General features: G+C 50.6%; 7 protein-coding genes across 7 annotated transcripts; 1 reads left to right on the top strand and 6 right to left on the bottom strand.

Annotated features, from left to right (window-relative positions):
• Positions 1–311: 311 nt before the first annotated feature.
• TrAtP1_001679 (uncharacterized protein) lies at positions 312–1527 on the bottom strand (the record flags this gene model as incomplete). The annotated part of the gene is made up of 2 exons (XM_066111099.1): positions 312–938; positions 1000–1527. The coding sequence occupies 2 exons, from the start codon at positions 1525–1527 to the stop codon at positions 312–314; spliced, it is 1155 nt and encodes a 384-aa protein (XP_065967172.1).
• A 256-nt stretch (positions 1528–1783) lies between these two features.
• On the bottom strand, positions 1784–4284 carry TrAtP1_001678 (uncharacterized protein; the record flags this gene model as incomplete). The annotated part of the gene is made up of 3 exons (XM_066111098.1): positions 1784–3883; positions 3952–4042; positions 4109–4284. 3 exons carry the CDS (start codon positions 4282–4284, stop codon positions 1784–1786), a joined length of 2367 nt encoding a protein of 788 aa, XP_065967171.1.
• A 390-nt stretch (positions 4285–4674) lies between these two features.
• Positions 4675–9762, top strand: TrAtP1_001677 (uncharacterized protein). The gene is made up of 7 exons (XM_066111097.1): positions 4675–4777; positions 4836–4876; positions 4933–5053; positions 5111–8199; positions 8294–8803; positions 8987–9272; positions 9364–9762. The coding sequence occupies exons 1-5, from the start codon at positions 4751–4753 to the stop codon at positions 8556–8558; spliced, it is 3543 nt and encodes a 1180-aa protein (XP_065967170.1). The 5' UTR covers positions 4675–4750; the 3' UTR covers positions 8559–8803; positions 8987–9272; positions 9364–9762.
• TrAtP1_001676 (uncharacterized protein) lies at positions 8979–10818 on the bottom strand (the record flags this gene model as incomplete). Its single annotated transcript, XM_014085891.2, has 4 exons — positions 8979–9210; positions 9498–9618; positions 9740–9851; positions 9928–10818. The coding sequence occupies 4 exons, from the start codon at positions 10816–10818 to the stop codon at positions 8979–8981; spliced, it is 1356 nt and encodes a 451-aa protein (XP_013941366.1).
• A 114-nt stretch (positions 10819–10932) lies between these two features.
• TrAtP1_001675 (uncharacterized protein) lies at positions 10933–11701 on the bottom strand (the record flags this gene model as incomplete). Its single annotated transcript, XM_066111096.1, has 3 exons — positions 10933–11023; positions 11101–11273; positions 11615–11701. 3 exons carry the CDS (start codon positions 11699–11701, stop codon positions 10933–10935), a joined length of 351 nt encoding a protein of 116 aa, XP_065967169.1.
• A 227-nt stretch (positions 11702–11928) lies between these two features.
• Positions 11929–12507, bottom strand: TrAtP1_001674 (uncharacterized protein; the record flags this gene model as incomplete). The annotated part of the gene is made up of 3 exons (XM_066111095.1): positions 11929–12107; positions 12165–12355; positions 12418–12507. The coding sequence occupies 2 exons, from the start codon at positions 12505–12507 to the stop codon at positions 12281–12283; spliced, it is 165 nt and encodes a 54-aa protein (XP_065967168.1). The 3' UTR covers positions 11929–12107; positions 12165–12280.
• Positions 12508–14511: 2004 nt separating this feature from the next.
• On the bottom strand, positions 14512–15428 carry TrAtP1_001673 (uncharacterized protein; the record flags this gene model as incomplete). The annotated part of the gene is made up of 3 exons (XM_066111094.1): positions 14831–15428; positions 14659–14714; positions 14512–14579 (listed from the first exon to the last, which is right to left on the bottom strand). The coding sequence occupies exons 1-3, from the start codon at positions 15250–15252 to the stop codon at positions 14512–14514; spliced, it is 546 nt and encodes a 181-aa protein (XP_065967167.1). The 5' UTR covers positions 15253–15428.
• Between the last annotated feature and the right edge of the window lie 1759 nt (positions 15429–17187).

Genomic DNA, 17187 nt, shown 5'->3' with positions numbered 1-17187 from the left:
CCTCTCTATCCAGGAACAGACAACGCAACCAATTTCAAGACACGTCAAGGTATATCCTGTAGCAACTTTTATACTTGATAGTCTAACAATTTCTTCTCTGTTGTCAACAAGTAATTCTCATCCTAGACGCCAGCCTCCGTTTACCAAATACCTAGTCATCCGTGTTCGGATTATGCAGTATAATGTTCCCCTCTCGCTATATAACTAATTCCCAACTCCATATTCCAAATCCTTAATAGTCCGCAAAACCCACAAAATCATGCAAGGAATCGTCTCCTCTCCTTTGATATAATGTACAGCGTAAAACAGGTTTATAGCATATCCTTGCTCATCTCATAAGACCATCCTCCATCTCGCCGCAGCTTGTTACGAGCCACCATGTCCTTTCTAATATCGTCCTCAGTCAGACGATCCAGACCGCTCCAGTTGGCACTGGATGTCCTTTGGCGGAACTTGTGCCACTTGTCTTTACTCTTGCTAAAGACCTCTTCCATGATCAAGGGCGCTGGCGGACCAAAGATTTGAGATGGGTCCATCGTCTCTTGCCTCATGAGAGCTTGACGCAAATCAGGCGAATCAGCCCAAGCAGCCACATTCATTCCATGAGGTTCGTCATCGTCATCTTCGTCATCTGTCTGAATTTCGGGAAGCTCAATAGAATCGCCAGTCTGGGGCCGTGGTGAAGGCCTCTTCACGCTCGACTTGGGATTCACGAGTTGCCCAGGCCGAGCAGGAGTTTTGAATGAAGACCCAGCAGCGGCATTCGAGCTGGGCGCAAAGGGGATTGGGCCCTTTGAGATTTGCGCCATATCTAGAGGATGGGCGGCCTTCATGTGACTATTGTGCTGAGCTGTGACGGCGGCCTTGAATAGATCTCGGGTGGCACTATGCGGTGCAACCCCGTATCCATTTTGGAAGGCAGACTTCGATGGTAGATCCTATAGATTGTAAGTCTTGATCCAAACATTGTACACGTAGGTTATTGGAATGGATACACACCTTTTTAAATCCCGTTGACGGCCTCACTGGCGGACCTTTAATGTTGGGGGGGTTTTCCGCACCCAGCTCATCATCTTCGTGTTCGCTAGTTCGGCGTCTCTTAGAATCCTTAGTCTGGTAGGCCGGTCCGCCTCGCGAAGGAGGGGGCCTTGAATAGTTGTTGTTGTCACTCGTCTCTGCCCCCAAAGTCCGTTTGGCGCCCGCCTTGGCGGCATTTGATAGCATGGAGTTGAATGGCCTGCTAGAATCATCCCGCATGCCAGCTAGTCGTGAGGGTGGCCGAGCAGGCTGGCCCTCAGCTTTAGAGGATGCCGACTTCTGTTGGCCCAAGGTTGTATCGGGTGGACCGTTTGGCTGCGATCGTGGGGCTGGGGGCGGTGCTCTTGTCTGCTTGGCCTTTTCAATAGCGGCCTGCCGTTGGACCGACTTCTTCTCTTCTTCCTGTTGCCTGTGTCGCTCCAGTTCAAGGCGCCGCTGTTGATCCTGTTTTCGTTGCTCCTCTTGTGCCGCAATTCTCTTCCTCTCCATTTCAGCCTTAGCATCGCGTCGTCTTTGAGATTCTTTTTCATCTTGCTCTCTTTTTCTAGCGGCTAGTTCCGCGGCTTTGGATCGGCCGGCAGACGCAGGTGCTTTGAAGGTTTGGGTCGCAGATTTGGCTTGGTAAGATGATTTGCTAGTCTTCGACGACGCAGTTGAGTGAGTAGAGTTCAGGGTATCATGAGACGCGGTAGAAACTCGGCTTCCAGCAGGAGCATATTGTGAGTGCTGTGAGCCGGTATTGACCCTAATAACAGTTGGGGGGGGCTTTCGTCTTTGAAGTCAAATCTTTACTCGGTTTCACTGGCCGCTTGTTATCCTTGCCACGTGCTGCTTGGCCAGGAAGAGTAGGTTTAGTAGAGGATGGCGGGGGCATGGGGGGTTGTGCGTCAGACATGTCTGTATCTCGATCGGCCTGTCTCCATTCCGGTTCCTCTCCCGCTCTCATCTTGCGAGGGCTGGATTGGCTTCTCTTTGCTGGGTTAGGAGTTGCCTTGATCGCCACGCGCTCGTCTTGTTTCCTGGAAGCAACTTCCTTTTCCATGGTAGCAACCTTCTCTTGCTCTTGGGTAAATGCTCGAGCCTTTTCACGCTCCTTTTCGCGTGCCTTGTCAAGCTTATCCATCTGCTCTTCCATGCGCTTAACTTCGTTCTCGCGACGTTTTTGTTCCTTCTCACGTTCTGTAGAAGCCCTTGTCCGGCGCGCAATCGGTTTTATTGGGCTCGTAGGTTCAGTCGGTTGAGATTCGAAGTCCTGTGGCCTCATAAAGACCGATTCGGAAGATTGCCCAGCATGAAGGCCCAAGCGGGTAACAGAAGGCGACGTCAAGGACTTTCCTTCCACGTTGCTAGCAAGAAGGCCGCGAGAGCCCTTCAAAATAGACGAAAGCTTATTCTTGACCTGCTTTAAAGGACTATCTCGGAAGTTTCGCGGGAGTGATTTGGAGGGTGTCTCGGCCATATCATCTTGTGATGCTACTAAGCTGGAAGTCGAAATCGCCTTGGAAAGAGGCACGGTTTCTCTCATAAAGGCAGCCGAAGCAGTAGGTGCATTTGAGACAGACATCGTCTTTGAATGGTGAAAAAAACCGTGTGGTGTTGGTTCATTAGCTTGGGGCGAGTCGTCATCGGCCTTGTCAAGGAGGCCTTCCATAATGTCAGCTGTATGGCTCTTGGTCAACAGCGGCCTCATGTCCGTATTGTCCTTGACCGCCGTCGGCGGCCCGATCCAATCATCATCGTCATCTTCGGGGGAAGCTCGTGGTGTCGTGGAGATCGGCTCTTTTTCAGGAGATGTCTGCTTTGGGCTTGCAACAGATTGCATCTGTGGAGCGTTTTGCTGTGCTACCGACGCATTTGGTGTCTGCTTAGTTTGTCCAAAGCTGCCTTGAGGTTTACCTAGCATGCTGATTTGATCTTGTAATCTCTGCGTATATGTCTTTGTGTGATTCATGCCTGAATTTCCTACTTCAGCAGCATCGGGGAGAGGTGGAAGGTCTTTTCCTTCTACCTCCATGCCGCCAGGATTCTCCTCTTCATCCAAATCCCGCTTAGCGAGATTCCCGAGGCTTTTACCGCCAGTTTGTCTTTGGTAGTAGCTTGTTCTGCTATTATTGCCAGTATCGAAATGACTGTTCCGAGATTGTCTCGCTCCCAAACTCTTGCCCGAGTTAAGTGGCTCTCTAGCTGGTAAAGAAGCAAAGTTTAAGCTACTCTTTCGAACAATATGCCTGATGGGGCTTGACCCTTCAGATGCGGAATGGTCATCCTCCGATGTTTCATCGGACTGCTTAGGAGGCATGGGCAGCTTTCTGGGAGACGTAATAGGTGCCTCAAAGTACGGATCATCCATATCTGGCTCTTTGGATGATGACTCTGGCTCGTCTTGAGTAGCCTTGGATGGTACATTTGGTAGAGCGCGCGCTGAGAAATCCTCTCTTGTCGTTTGGAAAGATTTTGTAGGTAATATTGAAACTGGTTTTCGAGCTGGGCTTCGTCTTATTGAAGATCCACCGGGCGGCAATACAATATCGCTATAGGGGCTTGCAATGTCTTCGGGTTCGTCGAGTTCCTCCGGTTCCTCAGGCTCCTCCGGTTCGGCGTCATCACTTGGATCCGTGGCAGCAAAGTCCTGGCTCCCATAATAACCAGAGTCTTGCATTCCTCGGGTAGGGGGTGGTCGTTGGGGAGAGAATACATGTCGTTGTGGGGATGCAGCTTTAGATATCGGTACCGTCTTCGACGCGACTTGATGAAGTTGGGGAGCAGGATGGATCCGGCTGGTTTGAGTCGGGTTTTGGTTTTTCGGGATGCCTGGTGATGCCGCTGCAAAGACGTCGGATAGAGGCTAATCTCTGTGCATTAGAACAACGTTCAAAAAGAAAAGAAAAAGAAAGGCTATTGAAGCAAACCCACCACTCGAGACTCTGTCGCATTAGCTTTTCGAGCCGTATGGGGGGTTTTGCCCCTAAGCTTTCCTGGAGTTTTGAACGCTTCTGTGATATTACTAGACAAGGGTATCAGCATGGGCCATCACAATGGCGGATGGTGAATAGGGAACGGTGCGACATACACTTCGTTTTCGTTCAAAATTGCGGCCATGTGCTCATTAAGCCATTCAATCTCATTGTGAGCAGAGTAGGAGAATTCCTCTACTTCGGATTGCACAATCTCCAGTGCAGACGTCCGTTCTTCGCCGATCCAGGCCGTAGACCCGACCTGGAGACGCGGGCCTCGCATTGCAGTCATGGTGTCGCGCCGAGAACAACAGCTGCAATGTTGTATTTCCAGTGGCGCCGGCTGCTGAGGATCGTCTCTGAAAGTTGTTAAAACATCGGTGACTTCTAGGGCTCGGCGTGAAATCGGTGTTGGTGATGTTCAGTAGGGCAATGTTGATGACAGTGTTGAAAGTCCAAAGTAAATAAGCCGGGCTTGTTCACCCATTCCAAGGTCGCAATGTTTTGATGAATCCCCAATTAGGTTAGTGTCTCAGCTTTAGCTCCGAGCTTCTTCTCGCGTCTCAAAATGCAGCTGCACGTGATAACGTCATACATCACGTGGAGATACGGGCTTATCAGAAACCAAACACGGGGGGGTTGTGTTTACTTTAGGTCGCGTCCCTTGCCAAGGTGGGACTTTGTGACAGACAATTGTGCATAAGGCGCAAGATTCTTCGGTCCAATATCTGCGTCGCGGGTACGCTGGATCTGCCACAATGAGGGTGATAGAAGTCATTATCGACGTAAGTGTCGCATCTTCTTGTCAATATTCTTGGCTCTCTCTGCTCACCTCTTCGACAGGGCTTCAAGTCGTATGCCGTGCGAACAGTGATATCGGGATGGTAAGATTCGACCCCACGGCGAGAGCTTTTCATCAATACTGATTTTACCACTTTAGGGACGAGAGCTTCAACTCCATTACCGGCCTGAACGGTAGCGGAAAGTCAAATATCCTCGACTCAATATGTTTCGTTCTCGGAATCACGAATATGTCGACGGTGCGGGCGCAAAACCTCCAAGTACGCTTGTCCATATTATTTGCAGCATGCACGACACAATGTTAACCTCTAGCACAGGATCTTATATATAAAAGAGGTCAAGCGGGTGTCACCAAAGCTAGCGTTACGATCGTCTTCGACAACAGAGATAAGAAGAAGTCGCCCATCGGATTCGAAGAGTATGCTACCATCAGCGTAACCCGCCAGATCGTACTTGGCGGCACGTCCAAATATTTGATCAACGGTCACCGAGCACAGCAGCAGACGGTTCAGAACCTCTTCCAGTCTGTCCAACTGAACATCAACAACCCAAACTTCCTTATCATGCAAGGCCGTATCACCAAAGTCCTCAACATGAAGCCTGTCGAAATTCTAGCGATGATTGAAGAGGCCGCCGGTACGAGAATGTTCGAGGACAGGCGAGACAAGGCTTTGAAGACAATGGCCAAGAAAGAAACGAAGCTCCAAGAGCTAAGTGAGCTACTGAGGGACGAGATCGAGCCCAAGCTAGAGAAGCTTCGAGGAGAGAAGAGAGCATTCTTGGATTTCCAACAAACTCAGAACGACCTAGAGCGACTGTCTCGCGTTGTTGTAGCATACGATTATACAAAATGTCAAGAAAAGCTGAAGCAGTCTGCAGCTGATCTTGAAGCTAAGAAGCTGCGCCATAAAAGCCTGGAAGATTCTGCTGTTCGTCTTCGTAATGAGATATCACATCTGGAAGAAGATGTCAAGAGGATAAAGTCCCAGCGGGATAAGGAGCTGAAAAAGGGTGGCAAAGCCCAAGGTCTCGAAGATAAGGTAAAGAAATACTCTAATGAGTTGGTCCGACTTACAACGGTTATGGACCTCAAAAGAGCAAGCTTGGCGGAGGAGACGGAGAAAAAAGCAGCCGTTATGAGAACGGTATCAGAACTGGAGGCATCTTTACAGGATAAGACGGCTACGTTCGACAATGTCAAAGCGAAATACGAAGCAGCAAAGGATGGTTTAGCAAAGCAAGTCAAGGAAGTTGAATCCAAAGAGGAACTTTTACAGACCCTACAAACTGGAGTAGCTTCCAGAGAGGGACAAGAAAACGGATATCAAGGCCAACTTCAAGAAGCAAAGAATCGCGCTACTACTGCAGCAACAACGCAGGAGCAGGCAAAGATCAAGATTGCCCACTTGCAAAGTCGAGTCAGAGAGGAGGAGCCTCGAGCCCGAAAGGCCAAGGAGCAGAATGCACAACTGCTTCGCGACCTAGACGGTTTGAAGCTACAGGGCCAGAAGCTGGAAAGAGAGCTGAACAAGCTCGGCCTTGAGCCTGGCCAGGAGGAGGCGATGTACAAGGAAGAGTCGAGTTTGCAGCAAACTGTCCGAAACCTGCGGCAAGACTGCGATGGCCTCAAACGGAAAGTTGCCAACATTGATTTCAACTATGCTGATCCTGTTCCCAACTTTGACAGATCAAAGGTCAAAGGCCTCGTTGCTCAACTGTTCACAATTGATCAACATAAACTAAGCGCCGGAACAGCTTTGGAAATATGTGCTGGTGGACGATTATACAACGTGGTAGTTGATTCTGAAGTGACGGGCACGCAGCTGCTTCAGAAAGGCAGACTGAGGAAGCGAGTAACAATTATTCCTCTTAACAAAATCTCCGCTTTTAGAGCATCAGCACAAAGCATCGCGACTGCACAGAATCTCGCGCCTGGAAAAGTCGATCTCGCTCTTACGCTGGTTGGCTACGATGAGGAGGTGGCCTCTGCAATGGAATACGTTTTTGGCAACACTCTAATCTGCGCAGATGCCGAAACAGCAAAAAAGGTCACCTTCCATCCTAATGTGAGAATGCGAAGTATTACCCTCGAAGGAGACTCCTACGATCCCTCGGGAACTCTTTCAGGTGGCAGCTCTCCAAACTCCAGCGGCGTTTTGGTGACTTTACAGAAGCTCAATACTCTGGCTCGGCAGCTGAATGAGGCTGAAAGATCATTAAAGGACGTCCAGATCAAGATTGCGAGGGAGAAATCCAAGCTAGATCAAGCCCGCCAGATCCAACAGACTTTGGACCTGAAGAAGCATGAGATCAAACTGGCAGAGGATCAGATTGGCGGAAATTCATCATCTTCAATCATTCAAGAAATTGAAAATTGGAAAGCCACCATTGCTGAACTGCAAGAGAGCATATCGGATGCCAGAACCCGTCAGGCCGAGGCTAGTGCGGATATCAAGCGCATTGAGAAGGACATGAAAGATTTTGACAATAACAAGGATGGCAAACTGGTCGAACTGCAAAAATCTCTAGATAAATTAAGGGGAAGTCTCGACAAGAATTCAGCAGCAGTCAAAACCTTGCAAAAAGAACTGCAAGGTGCTCAACTGGACCTGGAGCAAGTGGGAGGTGATCTATCTGCTGCAAGGGAGCAGCTTCAAGAGGTAGAGGTGGCCATCAAGGCTCAGCAGCAAGATATTGAAGAGTTATCAAAACAGCAGGCCAAGGTGGCCGAGACACATGACACCGCACAGGCCGAGCTTGAGGACGAAAGAGCGAAGCTACACCAATTCGACGACGAGCTTCGAGCATTGGAGGAGGCTACGCGCTCAAAGAAGGGTCGCATTACGGAAGAAGGGTTAGAGATGCAGAAACTTGGTCACCAAATAGAGAAGTTCCACAAAGAGCAACAATCTGCAGGAGAGAATGTTGCTCGGCTCGAGGCCGAATACGAATGGATTCAGGATGAGAAGGACCATTTCGGTCGCAGCGGGACGCCCTACGACTTCCAGCAGCACAATATAGCGGAGTGCAAGTCAACACTGCGGAACCTCACAGAGAGATTCCAAGGAATGAAGAAGAAGATCAACCCCAAGGTGATGAATATGATCGACAGCGTTGAGAAGAAGGAAATCTCGCTCAAGCAAATGATAAAGACTGTCATTCGAGACAAGAGGAAGATTGAAGAGACCATTGTCAGTTTGGATGAGTATAAGAAGAAGGCGCTACAAGAGACTTGGGAGAAGGTCAATGGCGACTTTGGCCAGATCTTCTCTGATCTTCTCCCTGGAGGTAGTTTCGCAAAGCTGGATCCTCCAGAGGGTAAGACGATCAGCGACGGTCTCGAAGTGAAGGTTTGCTTGGGCAAGGTGTGGAAGCAAAGTCTAACAGAACTGAGCGGCGGTCAGAGGTAAGCAAGCTTCTTTTCTTTTTATTTCAGTTTTTTTTTTTTTTTTTCCTTTTTGGATCTCGTATAGCACGCATAGCTTACACGGGAGGCACAGGTCACTTGTCGCACTCTCACTCATCATGGCTCTATTACAATTCAAGCCCGCGCCAATGTACATCCTTGACGAGGTTGACGCCGCCCTCGATCTTTCTCACACACAAAACATTGGACGTCTCATCAAGACGCGCTTCAAGGGCTCTCAGTTCATTGTTGTGAGTCTAAAGGACGGCATGTTCCAGAACGCCAACCGTATATTCCGTACACGCTTCAGTGAAGGAACGAGCATGGTTCAGGCACTCACGCCAGCGGACTTGAAGTAACTGAAGAAAGGGAAAATTTCTTTCTTTTTTTTTTTGTCTTTTTTTCTTTTTTTCCCCAAACTGTTGGGACCAATGTGATATATGAAATGACGAGAGGCGCATGGATGGGTTTTGATGAGCTGGTAGGATATGATCGAATATGATCTAATACGAATTGGGTAAAAAAAGGAGAGGTTATGATGAGCCTTTTTTAGCCTTTTTTAATTCCACTTTTTGTCTACAGAGGAACAGACTTGGTTGATACTGTACGTACACATGTCAAACCGCCTTTTTTTTTTGTTCTCTTTCCATTCCATTCTTTTTATTTTACGAGCGGCTCCATATTCTTCACTCGCCAGTCATGTTTATTGCTCAAAACTCCATTCCCCCCCCTCTCTTTGAGATCCATCCTTGCCACCGCAAACTACTCTTATCACTAACTTACAAAGCCCAGTGCTGGCCCCGTTCCAGAACCTTAATCTCCATACCCACCTCTAGTGACAACTCCATGTCCTCTGGCTTGTCTGTACTTGAAAATATGGGACACAGCTGCATCCCGAAGCAACCCTTTCCGGGAGCGCCTCCGTCAATTGCGCGGTGCTTCCTGAGCGAATTATCAGGCTCCACCTTGTGTCGAATCCCAGTGGCTGGATCGACATTTGGCAATTTGCACCTGTATGGAGTCATGAATTGTTTAGCACCCAATACGGAGGATAGTATCGTATATATGTTTGCGTATGTGAGAAACTCTTTTGGTAGGAAAATTCTCCACCTTGAGGATTTGGGCGTAAATCATTGGGCTAATGTTTTCCGGGTGATTAAACAGGCGCGGGCGTTTGTGAAGTCAGGGCGGAAATAACAGGGAAAAGGTAAGGGTGAGAATAAAGCTTAAGCTCCTCTCCCCTGAGAATGGCATCGAAAATAGAAACAGACAGAAAGATTAAATTCAAAGTAACTCACCGAACTGCGCGGCCTGAGACGTCAAATTGACTCTTCAATCGCGGAGCCGTGGCGCCTTGGGAAGGCTGTGAGAACTCAATGCGTCGCCAGTCGTCCTCGTCGTACTCTTTGAGACCGGAAACTAGTCACATCAAGTTAGTTGAACGTTGTACAGCTAAAGCGTGGGGGTCTAAAGTTCGATATACGGGGGGTTGTATTTTGAAACACATAGTCTGAAATATACAGCCAATACCTATACATACCAATAATGTTCGGGCGAAAACGGCGCGCGTCCAGGAACTTGAGCCCGTCGTCTTTCTGCACCTTGGACTCCAATGCGCGGACACTCGTCAGGCTAAGGACATTCAGTGGATACTGCGGGAGGTCATCAGTTCTGCTCAGAGCCCACATGAAAAAGAAAAGGGTGAATTGTAAACCAATCAAAACGTACCACATCCTGGAAGTCGGCCATGGGCTGGTAGCCAAGGTCCTCTTTGCGAGGCGCGTTTCTGAAGACTTGCCTCCGCTGAGCTGGGTCGATCATGAAGATGGTTGTTGGCACGTTGACGCCCAGATAGCGAGCCAGCTCAGGGGGCACCTCGTTTCTCAGATTCAGTGCATGAACGGTGCCCTCGAAGAACCGCGTATCCTCATACTGGTAGCCTCTGGTCTTAATCTCGCCAGGGGGTGGGAAATCAATGGATAGCATAAACTCTTTTTCTGGGATGCCGCTGAAGCCGCGGCTCAGTTTGGCAGATATCCACTGGATCGTGCCCCTCAAGCCAGCATCCTTCCAAGGAAATCTAACAACGATGAATCGGCCGCCTACTCTGCCAAGTTGGCGACTGGTCTTGCTTGCATCTGGGAGCCATAGATCGACTTGAACATTTGCTAGCAGCGGAACTTGCCGTAGTGTGAGGATTTCCCACTGCGGCTTCTTTGGCTGATTTGGCTGTTCTGCGTCTTCTCCTGATGTCACGGTGCGGCTCGCCTTTTGCCTTGCAAAGGTAAAAAGGCGATCAAACTCAAATCCCTTGGCGAAGATTTTGCTGTTCGTCACCTCAATGCCCCGACATGACTTGACAGGGTAGATCAATAAGCTTTGTATCTTGCCAACCTTGTCCGGTTGGTAGTTGTGCTCGGGTGACGTCTGGTTCCTGAGGCTGCTCTCAGATGCTGGTATGCCGACTTTGCTGTGCGTTTGTTGTAGAGCATCCCCGTGCTCCACTGGTATCGGCGGGAACAGTATAAATACAGGAATAGAAAAAACAACCACGGTCGTGAGGAGGAGGGCAATGGCGGTAGAGTCAAACAAAGCAATAATTTCGGAGGCCGACGGCATTGCGGCAACCAACAACTGTCAAGGACCAGCCTTGAGCGCGAGGGAATGGAATTCGCAACAACAGCACAATCCCCTGTGATGTGGTGTAAAGTGCTTCAGACGCCAAAGCCGCGCCTATTTTGACGTCACAAAATGTGATGATCGAATTGGGTGACCAGAGTACGGCAGGTTTGGCAGTTGACCATGATGAGGCTCCATTGCGAATCTATAACTCTCACGTAGTAGCATTAGTGGATTGCTTATTACGTGAGCAGGCCGTGCTACTAGTACCCAACAGCATACCTATGTTTGAGAATATGTGTCGAGATCAGATCAAACGAAACCCCGCCAGCCCCTAATGCTACTCGTACTGCCTGTACGGAGTCTTCGTAGCTGGGGCCAAATGTGTCGTAAACTGCTGATGGGGCATGGGGCACATACTCTTGCAGCAGGCCAGCAAACTGCTTCCAGAGAGGCTACACTGATTGCATACCAATATACAGTACGAATCCATCTCCAGGGTAAGCCGCGTCAGTCGGGCTGTATGTCTGTGTTTCATCACACGCTGGAAAAACTGACAGCTTGAGGTGGGCAAGGGCCAGAAACGCGCCAGGAAACCCTCGCAGCTATTCCGGTCTGGCTTTGCAACTGAAATCTTTCCGAGATACGTAAAAACATTCGATTTGGTTGGCTGCGGCGCCCAGGGCTGGAGTCTGAAGCGGCAGCCTTGCATGTGACGGGAGTAGGATCCCTGCCAGGAGAAATTTCTTACACTTGGTGCATTACTCGTGGATCCTCAAGGCTGTTTATGGCGAACATCCAGCCGCAGGTGCATGGCTCGAGTGGCACCGGAAGCTGAAGCACAGGAGTGGGGTGGAAAGGGGTTTTGAGGGGTCAATACCATCTTGTAAAGACTGGGAGAAGTGAGCGCTGCTCGTACGAGTAAGTGGCCTATCATAGTAACGAGCGAGCCGTACAAGTATTTCTCTTGAAGACACTGTATGCCCTGGGTTAATTCCCAAGAGTTAGTGTACGTCGTGAGCCACCTATTCAGAGCAACAAGCCCAGTTAGGAATCAAGTTGGAATTTGAGGGCTTGAGACAATCTTAGAAAGTAGTAGTACTTCCCTGAGGCATTTGTATAGCACGAGTGCGTACTGTAAGAATACGGTAGACTCCACCCAATGGCACTGTTATCATGTAGGTACTGTACTACAAGTACATGATATGCAGCCCTGCTGAGATGAACCACCAACCCCCTTTGGGCTTCCGTATAGAATCCAATAAGAAATCGCGAATTGCCACTACTATCTATACATCGTCAGTTCAAGAGCAAGCACGTGCTATGGATAAGAATTCAATACCAACCGTATTAGCTCATTGCTCGGGGTGCTAATAGAGGAAACTAGTCCGCTGCTAGCAGGGCGCCGTTGAAGCTTTTCTTCGTCTTCGGAGAATAGCGCGAGCGTAGCGCCTTATGGACCTTATGGAGAACCGGGGGACGTGAGCTTGCAGCGGCCGGCATTGGCCTTGACATCAACGTGTCCTGAAGGGCCAATCTGAATATTCATCGTAAGCTGTGCCGCAAACGTGCCTAGCGGCCAATTTGTTGCCATCATACTTGTGACTGAAGGTGAACCTTGACTACCCGATGATGTAGTGCAGCCCCCCCTGGCATTGTGACATATGACCCGGGGATCTTGTTGCTCATGATTGGTTCCGTCTCTGCCAGCCTAGCCACCGTCTTCTCAAATTCCGCACTGGTTCCAGGCACTAACGGATATTTGGTCGTCTATACGTTCCAAAGTACCTACAGTACCATCAGGCTGGCCAGCGGATAGTGTTGTAAAAAGTGGGCGAGCCTCGGTGCCTTTGAACACGCGTGCGCCAGATTCCTGGCTTACAGCAGCAGGAGGAGAAATTAGACGCCGTCGAGCCAAGGCACGGGCCAGAGCAAGGACAGGACGCTCAAATCTGGAAATGGTCGAGAGCGAGAAAGCTTGCGACACGCATGATTCTCATTTCTGCTAGAAGAGCACTAGCTGGCCGCGGTAATGAAGCAAATAATGCTTTCCACAGACAAAATGAGGGCTGAAGAAAATGGCTTGCTGAGTTTGTTAATCCCGTACGTGCGAGTAAAAGGGGGGGCAAACATGGCTTTTTCTTAGTCTGTGCACGACTCGAGTAGATAATGCAGAAGAGACAGCAAAGGGAAAAGCAACTGAACAAATGAGCCCAGGCCTGAAATTCCCCGCAATGGCACTTCATATGAATGTTCCCATGTATCGTTGTAGCCTGGTATTTAGTGGACTGTTGAACTCTGTAGTGCAAGGCTTGGACAACAGGACTATGGAGGTTGTAGCTGGATGCGGTTGGACATGTCATTTTCGCTGGGAAATCTAGTCATGTAAATGGCGCAAACATCGACGTAGTCGTCTGCAGTGTTCTTCTGGTGCAAAGAATATAATCTTGCTCACGCAGAAAGGAATCCGCACGTAACTAGATCAGCCTGCTGGCAAAGAAGCATATCTGCGAAAGGCACGAGCGAGGCCGTGTGCTCCAATCGAAACCTTAAAGGCCGGCAGTTGGGATCAGATTCGTAGCCGTCATGCCAGTTTCCAGTGACGTGCTTGTCCTTGGCCAACTCTTTGTACGCTGTGCTTCGAATTGTGCGTCACAGAACTCTAGCTGTAAGGAACGAACTGTGGTTGGTCCTTTCGTACTGAGTACCTTGGCTTCTGCAAGGCTAGCCATCCTTCAACAAGGAAAATTTGCCCATGTGCGCGCTTATCTGCCCGGCCGGAGTAGATAATTGGCACGTATACCTATCATGCTTGTACCGTAAAATGTTTGCAATGCAAAGGGTCGGGTTCCTCGCCCTACTGCGATGAACTTTGAATGGTACGAGGATTTTAAAGTTACTATTAGTATTCCACAACGACTTGAACCGAGACGCCACCGTCAGCGGATGTCAAGTCAATGTGCTTTTTTTTTTCCTCCCCTTTTCTTCTTCTTTCCTTTTTCGCTCCAAGTCTCGGCCCATGGCTGGTGGTTCCAGCTGATGTAACCTCGCTGGAGATTGAAAAGCTTCAAAATGACAAACTAGGGGCGAAATAGGTTGTGGTGTCCCTTTGGTCGAGCCAGCTGCGGCACCCTTGTTCCCTTGTTCCCTGACATTTGCTGCAGGCTGATCCAAACTGCGTAAGTGGGCTTCTAGCTGTTCTGAAGAGGTACTGGAGGATCCTTTCCCGGAAATCAAAGCCCGCAGAGGTGGCGCCAAGCTAGTACACACCCGTCGAAGCTCCTCTTGGAGACCCATCCGCCCATCACAGTTCGCGTTGTTCTGAATGCCCTGGATGCACTCTGTCTCCCTTCTAGAACCCTGGCAGCCGGTCTGGAGGTTTTAAAGTCTAATACCACTAGCCTCCGTACTACTGTTAGCAACTGGGAGTAGCCCGCCACTCCACAACCAGGCTTTGGACCTGATATTCATTCAGTGACCCGCGGCAACACGGGCAATATGTATATATAGCAGCTTCGATTGTTGTTGCTGGAGTTGGCGTTGTTGGAGTTCTTGAGGAACCAGGATTGCAAACCATGTCTCTCAGATGCATGTGAAAATTTTCCTGTCCTTTTCAAGTTGTGAGAATGCCAAATCGTCCGGGACTGATCTCGCTGGCGCCGTATGATTGCTACGGCAGAGCAGCAGTAGGTACTACTCGAAATGAGGAATTGGTGTACCGTAAATGCTCAATGCAGGCAGGGTACGGGCTTTGGCCAATACTAATTTGATTGTGAGGCATTATTTAGCAGAATATGCAAATTTGCCAATTGCAGGCTTTGTATATTAAGAGACATGGACTGGTTCCGTTTACCATGAAGTGCTGGTAAATTTGATTGAGTCCTGTACGGAGCTGTCTAGACATGCGGTTAGCTCTGCGAGAAAGTCGGAATACTGTACCTGGCCAAGGGACCAGGGCATTGGCCAAGCCAGATGATAGCCCGACATGGCAATCGGCGCATGAATTACCTACTTGTAAGGGCCGAGAGCCGCTCTCACATCTGGGACCTCGCAGGCGATTTGAATGGCTCTGTGCGGCAGGCAGGATGGCATCAATGCCATTGGGTGCTTGTAGTTCTGCTCGATTCGAATGTTGCCTCGTACAAGAAGTGATAGAAGGCTTCTTCCATCTGGCATAACCAGATGCATACGGAGTATTGAAATAAGAGTGAATCCCGGATGGAGAATTATGCCAGGGCCTGGCTCTTGGCTCGCGCCAAGCCAAAACCGCCGTACCCATGCTTCTTCCGTGCCGCTCCCGCGCTGCCGACGTATCGCGGCTCGAGAGCAAATGCTACCGTCACCTACAAACGTCCGCTGGGAGACAGGAGCACAGCGGCCCTGCTGGCCTGTGCCCGACGGCTGCGGCTGTAGGTCCAGGTGAAGAGGTGGCATTGGATGCCTCGTAATTGTAGCTCGTGCTCCATACCTGCTGTGTCGGCGAAAAAGGATTGGAGAATTGGGGGTCACTGCGGATCAGGTCGACTGCCCATCCTTGCAACAGGCCCGGGGAAAGGCCCCAACCAGGCGCGCAGCATCCAGCCCACTCGCACCGCGCAGCTCAATAGGTCGAAAGCGCAAGCCTAGCTGCATCACGGACCTGGCGATTCATGCTTCGTGCTGCAAGCCCATCTGTGCGCGGCTTCTTCTGGGACGTGCATGGTCTGTGCACTGCTGCTTTGTGGTGTGCTGCAAATTGCGTGGCGCCGCTGGACCGCTGGACCCTGTAGCCAGCCAGGATCCACCTGCTGTTCTCTTGCTCACCGTGGAAGGCAAATGTCAATCTTCCTATTGGGATGCTACTGTATGTAGGCTTGTGACTGAGGGATGCATGGACTGGACGGGCTGGACGGACTGGATGGCTGTGTGACGGCCGTAGTTTTGCGTTCGCTGGTCGACAATGGTGGACATGCGGCTTTGTATTGGACAAGACAGAGGAAAAGGAATCACAGAAAGGAGTTGCCCCCGTAAGCCGCACGTATTACATAAGCCGTGACAGCGAAGGGCATGGAGGAAGGAGCAGCTCAAGTGACTGATTGAGGTAAGGAAGGAGCGCCCAAGGCTAGGTAAGGTACGAAATACCACCCAGTTGGCCAGGTAGGGCCAGCAAGGCCAGCAAGGCCAGGCAACTGCAGTTAGTGCCGAGCGCCCATGTCATTTCGAGCCACGAAACGCGGAATCTTCAAGCTCTCAATCCGCGCCTGCACATCGATGCTGGAGCTAGGTAGGAAGTAGCGCCTGTGCCTTATTAGGGCCAGCCGCTAGCAGCTCAACCCAGCAGTCGACGCTGTACCTGGTGCTGGTGCGGCGGTGGCAGCATCTGCGCAGCTGCTACTGCAACTGCTGCTAACTGCGAATCGCCAGGCCGCCGTTTTCAACGGCATCATGGCTTCCATTCACCACATCCAAGGCGCCCAAAGCCCAGCCAGTTGCTGGACCACGCCCCAGGAGAGACTTTCGCACCGTACGGAGCACACTTGGTCGGGCCGGAGGCTACGACCCCACGCTACCAGACCGGTCCAAGCCCCGACAGCTACTCCGAGAGTGGCTGGACGGCGACAAGACGCGGGTCGCCGTGCAAAGCTTTGCAGCTAGCTGTGAAGCTACCTGGCCGAATGGATCGCGGATCGCCCACTGGCTTCGCCCACGGTACGCTACGGCGCTGTTGGTACGGTGCGATATATGCTATCGCCGACTTGTTTGGCAAGGGCCGACGATAGGACGAGTATCAGTGCTAGCAGCAGCAGCAGAAGCAGCAGCGGAGAGCATTCATTCGACTCACCAGCTGCACTTGTGCCGGCAAGCTGCGGCTCAGAGAGGAACTCGTTGAAAGGACGGAGAATTGAAAACGAGGCCTTCGTTCCCCAGCCAGTGGCAGCATGTACAAGTAGGGCCGTGTGGACGGCTGAGGATCGCTGGGCAGGCCACCGTGTATCTGCCTTCACCCCCCAGCCATGCCAATCCTGGGTCCACGAGCCTCTCCACCACCCCAAATATGATATGTGCAGGCTGCGACGTACCGACCACCACAGATGTACTCGTACATGAGTGCGTTGCTGAGGATTTCCGGTACCGTACCGGCTGCTATTGACATGACTCTGTGCCGGCCTCGAGTCTGATTCATGGCCTCTTAACTTCTACTAACGACACTACACACGCAACACCACAAAGGCCGAAGGCGCACAGTACAGACTGGTGCTCCCAGGACATTCGCGCTCGCCTTTGAGGATCAGAAGGGGAGCCTCCATCTAGTACACACTCGTCGTAGTGATGGACTGGCAGAGCTAGGAGGCCGGAGGTTGGCGTGGGGTGCTCCAAGCCCGCTGTGCA

The sequence above is a fragment of the Trichoderma atroviride genome, chromosome 1 (genome assembly GCF_020647795.1).
Source record: "Trichoderma atroviride chromosome 1, complete sequence".
Classification (NCBI taxonomy): domain Eukaryota; kingdom Fungi; phylum Ascomycota; class Sordariomycetes; order Hypocreales; family Hypocreaceae; genus Trichoderma; species Trichoderma atroviride.
Note: the sequence above shows the minus strand (reverse complement) of the source record. Positions and strands in the feature narration are given on the sequence as shown.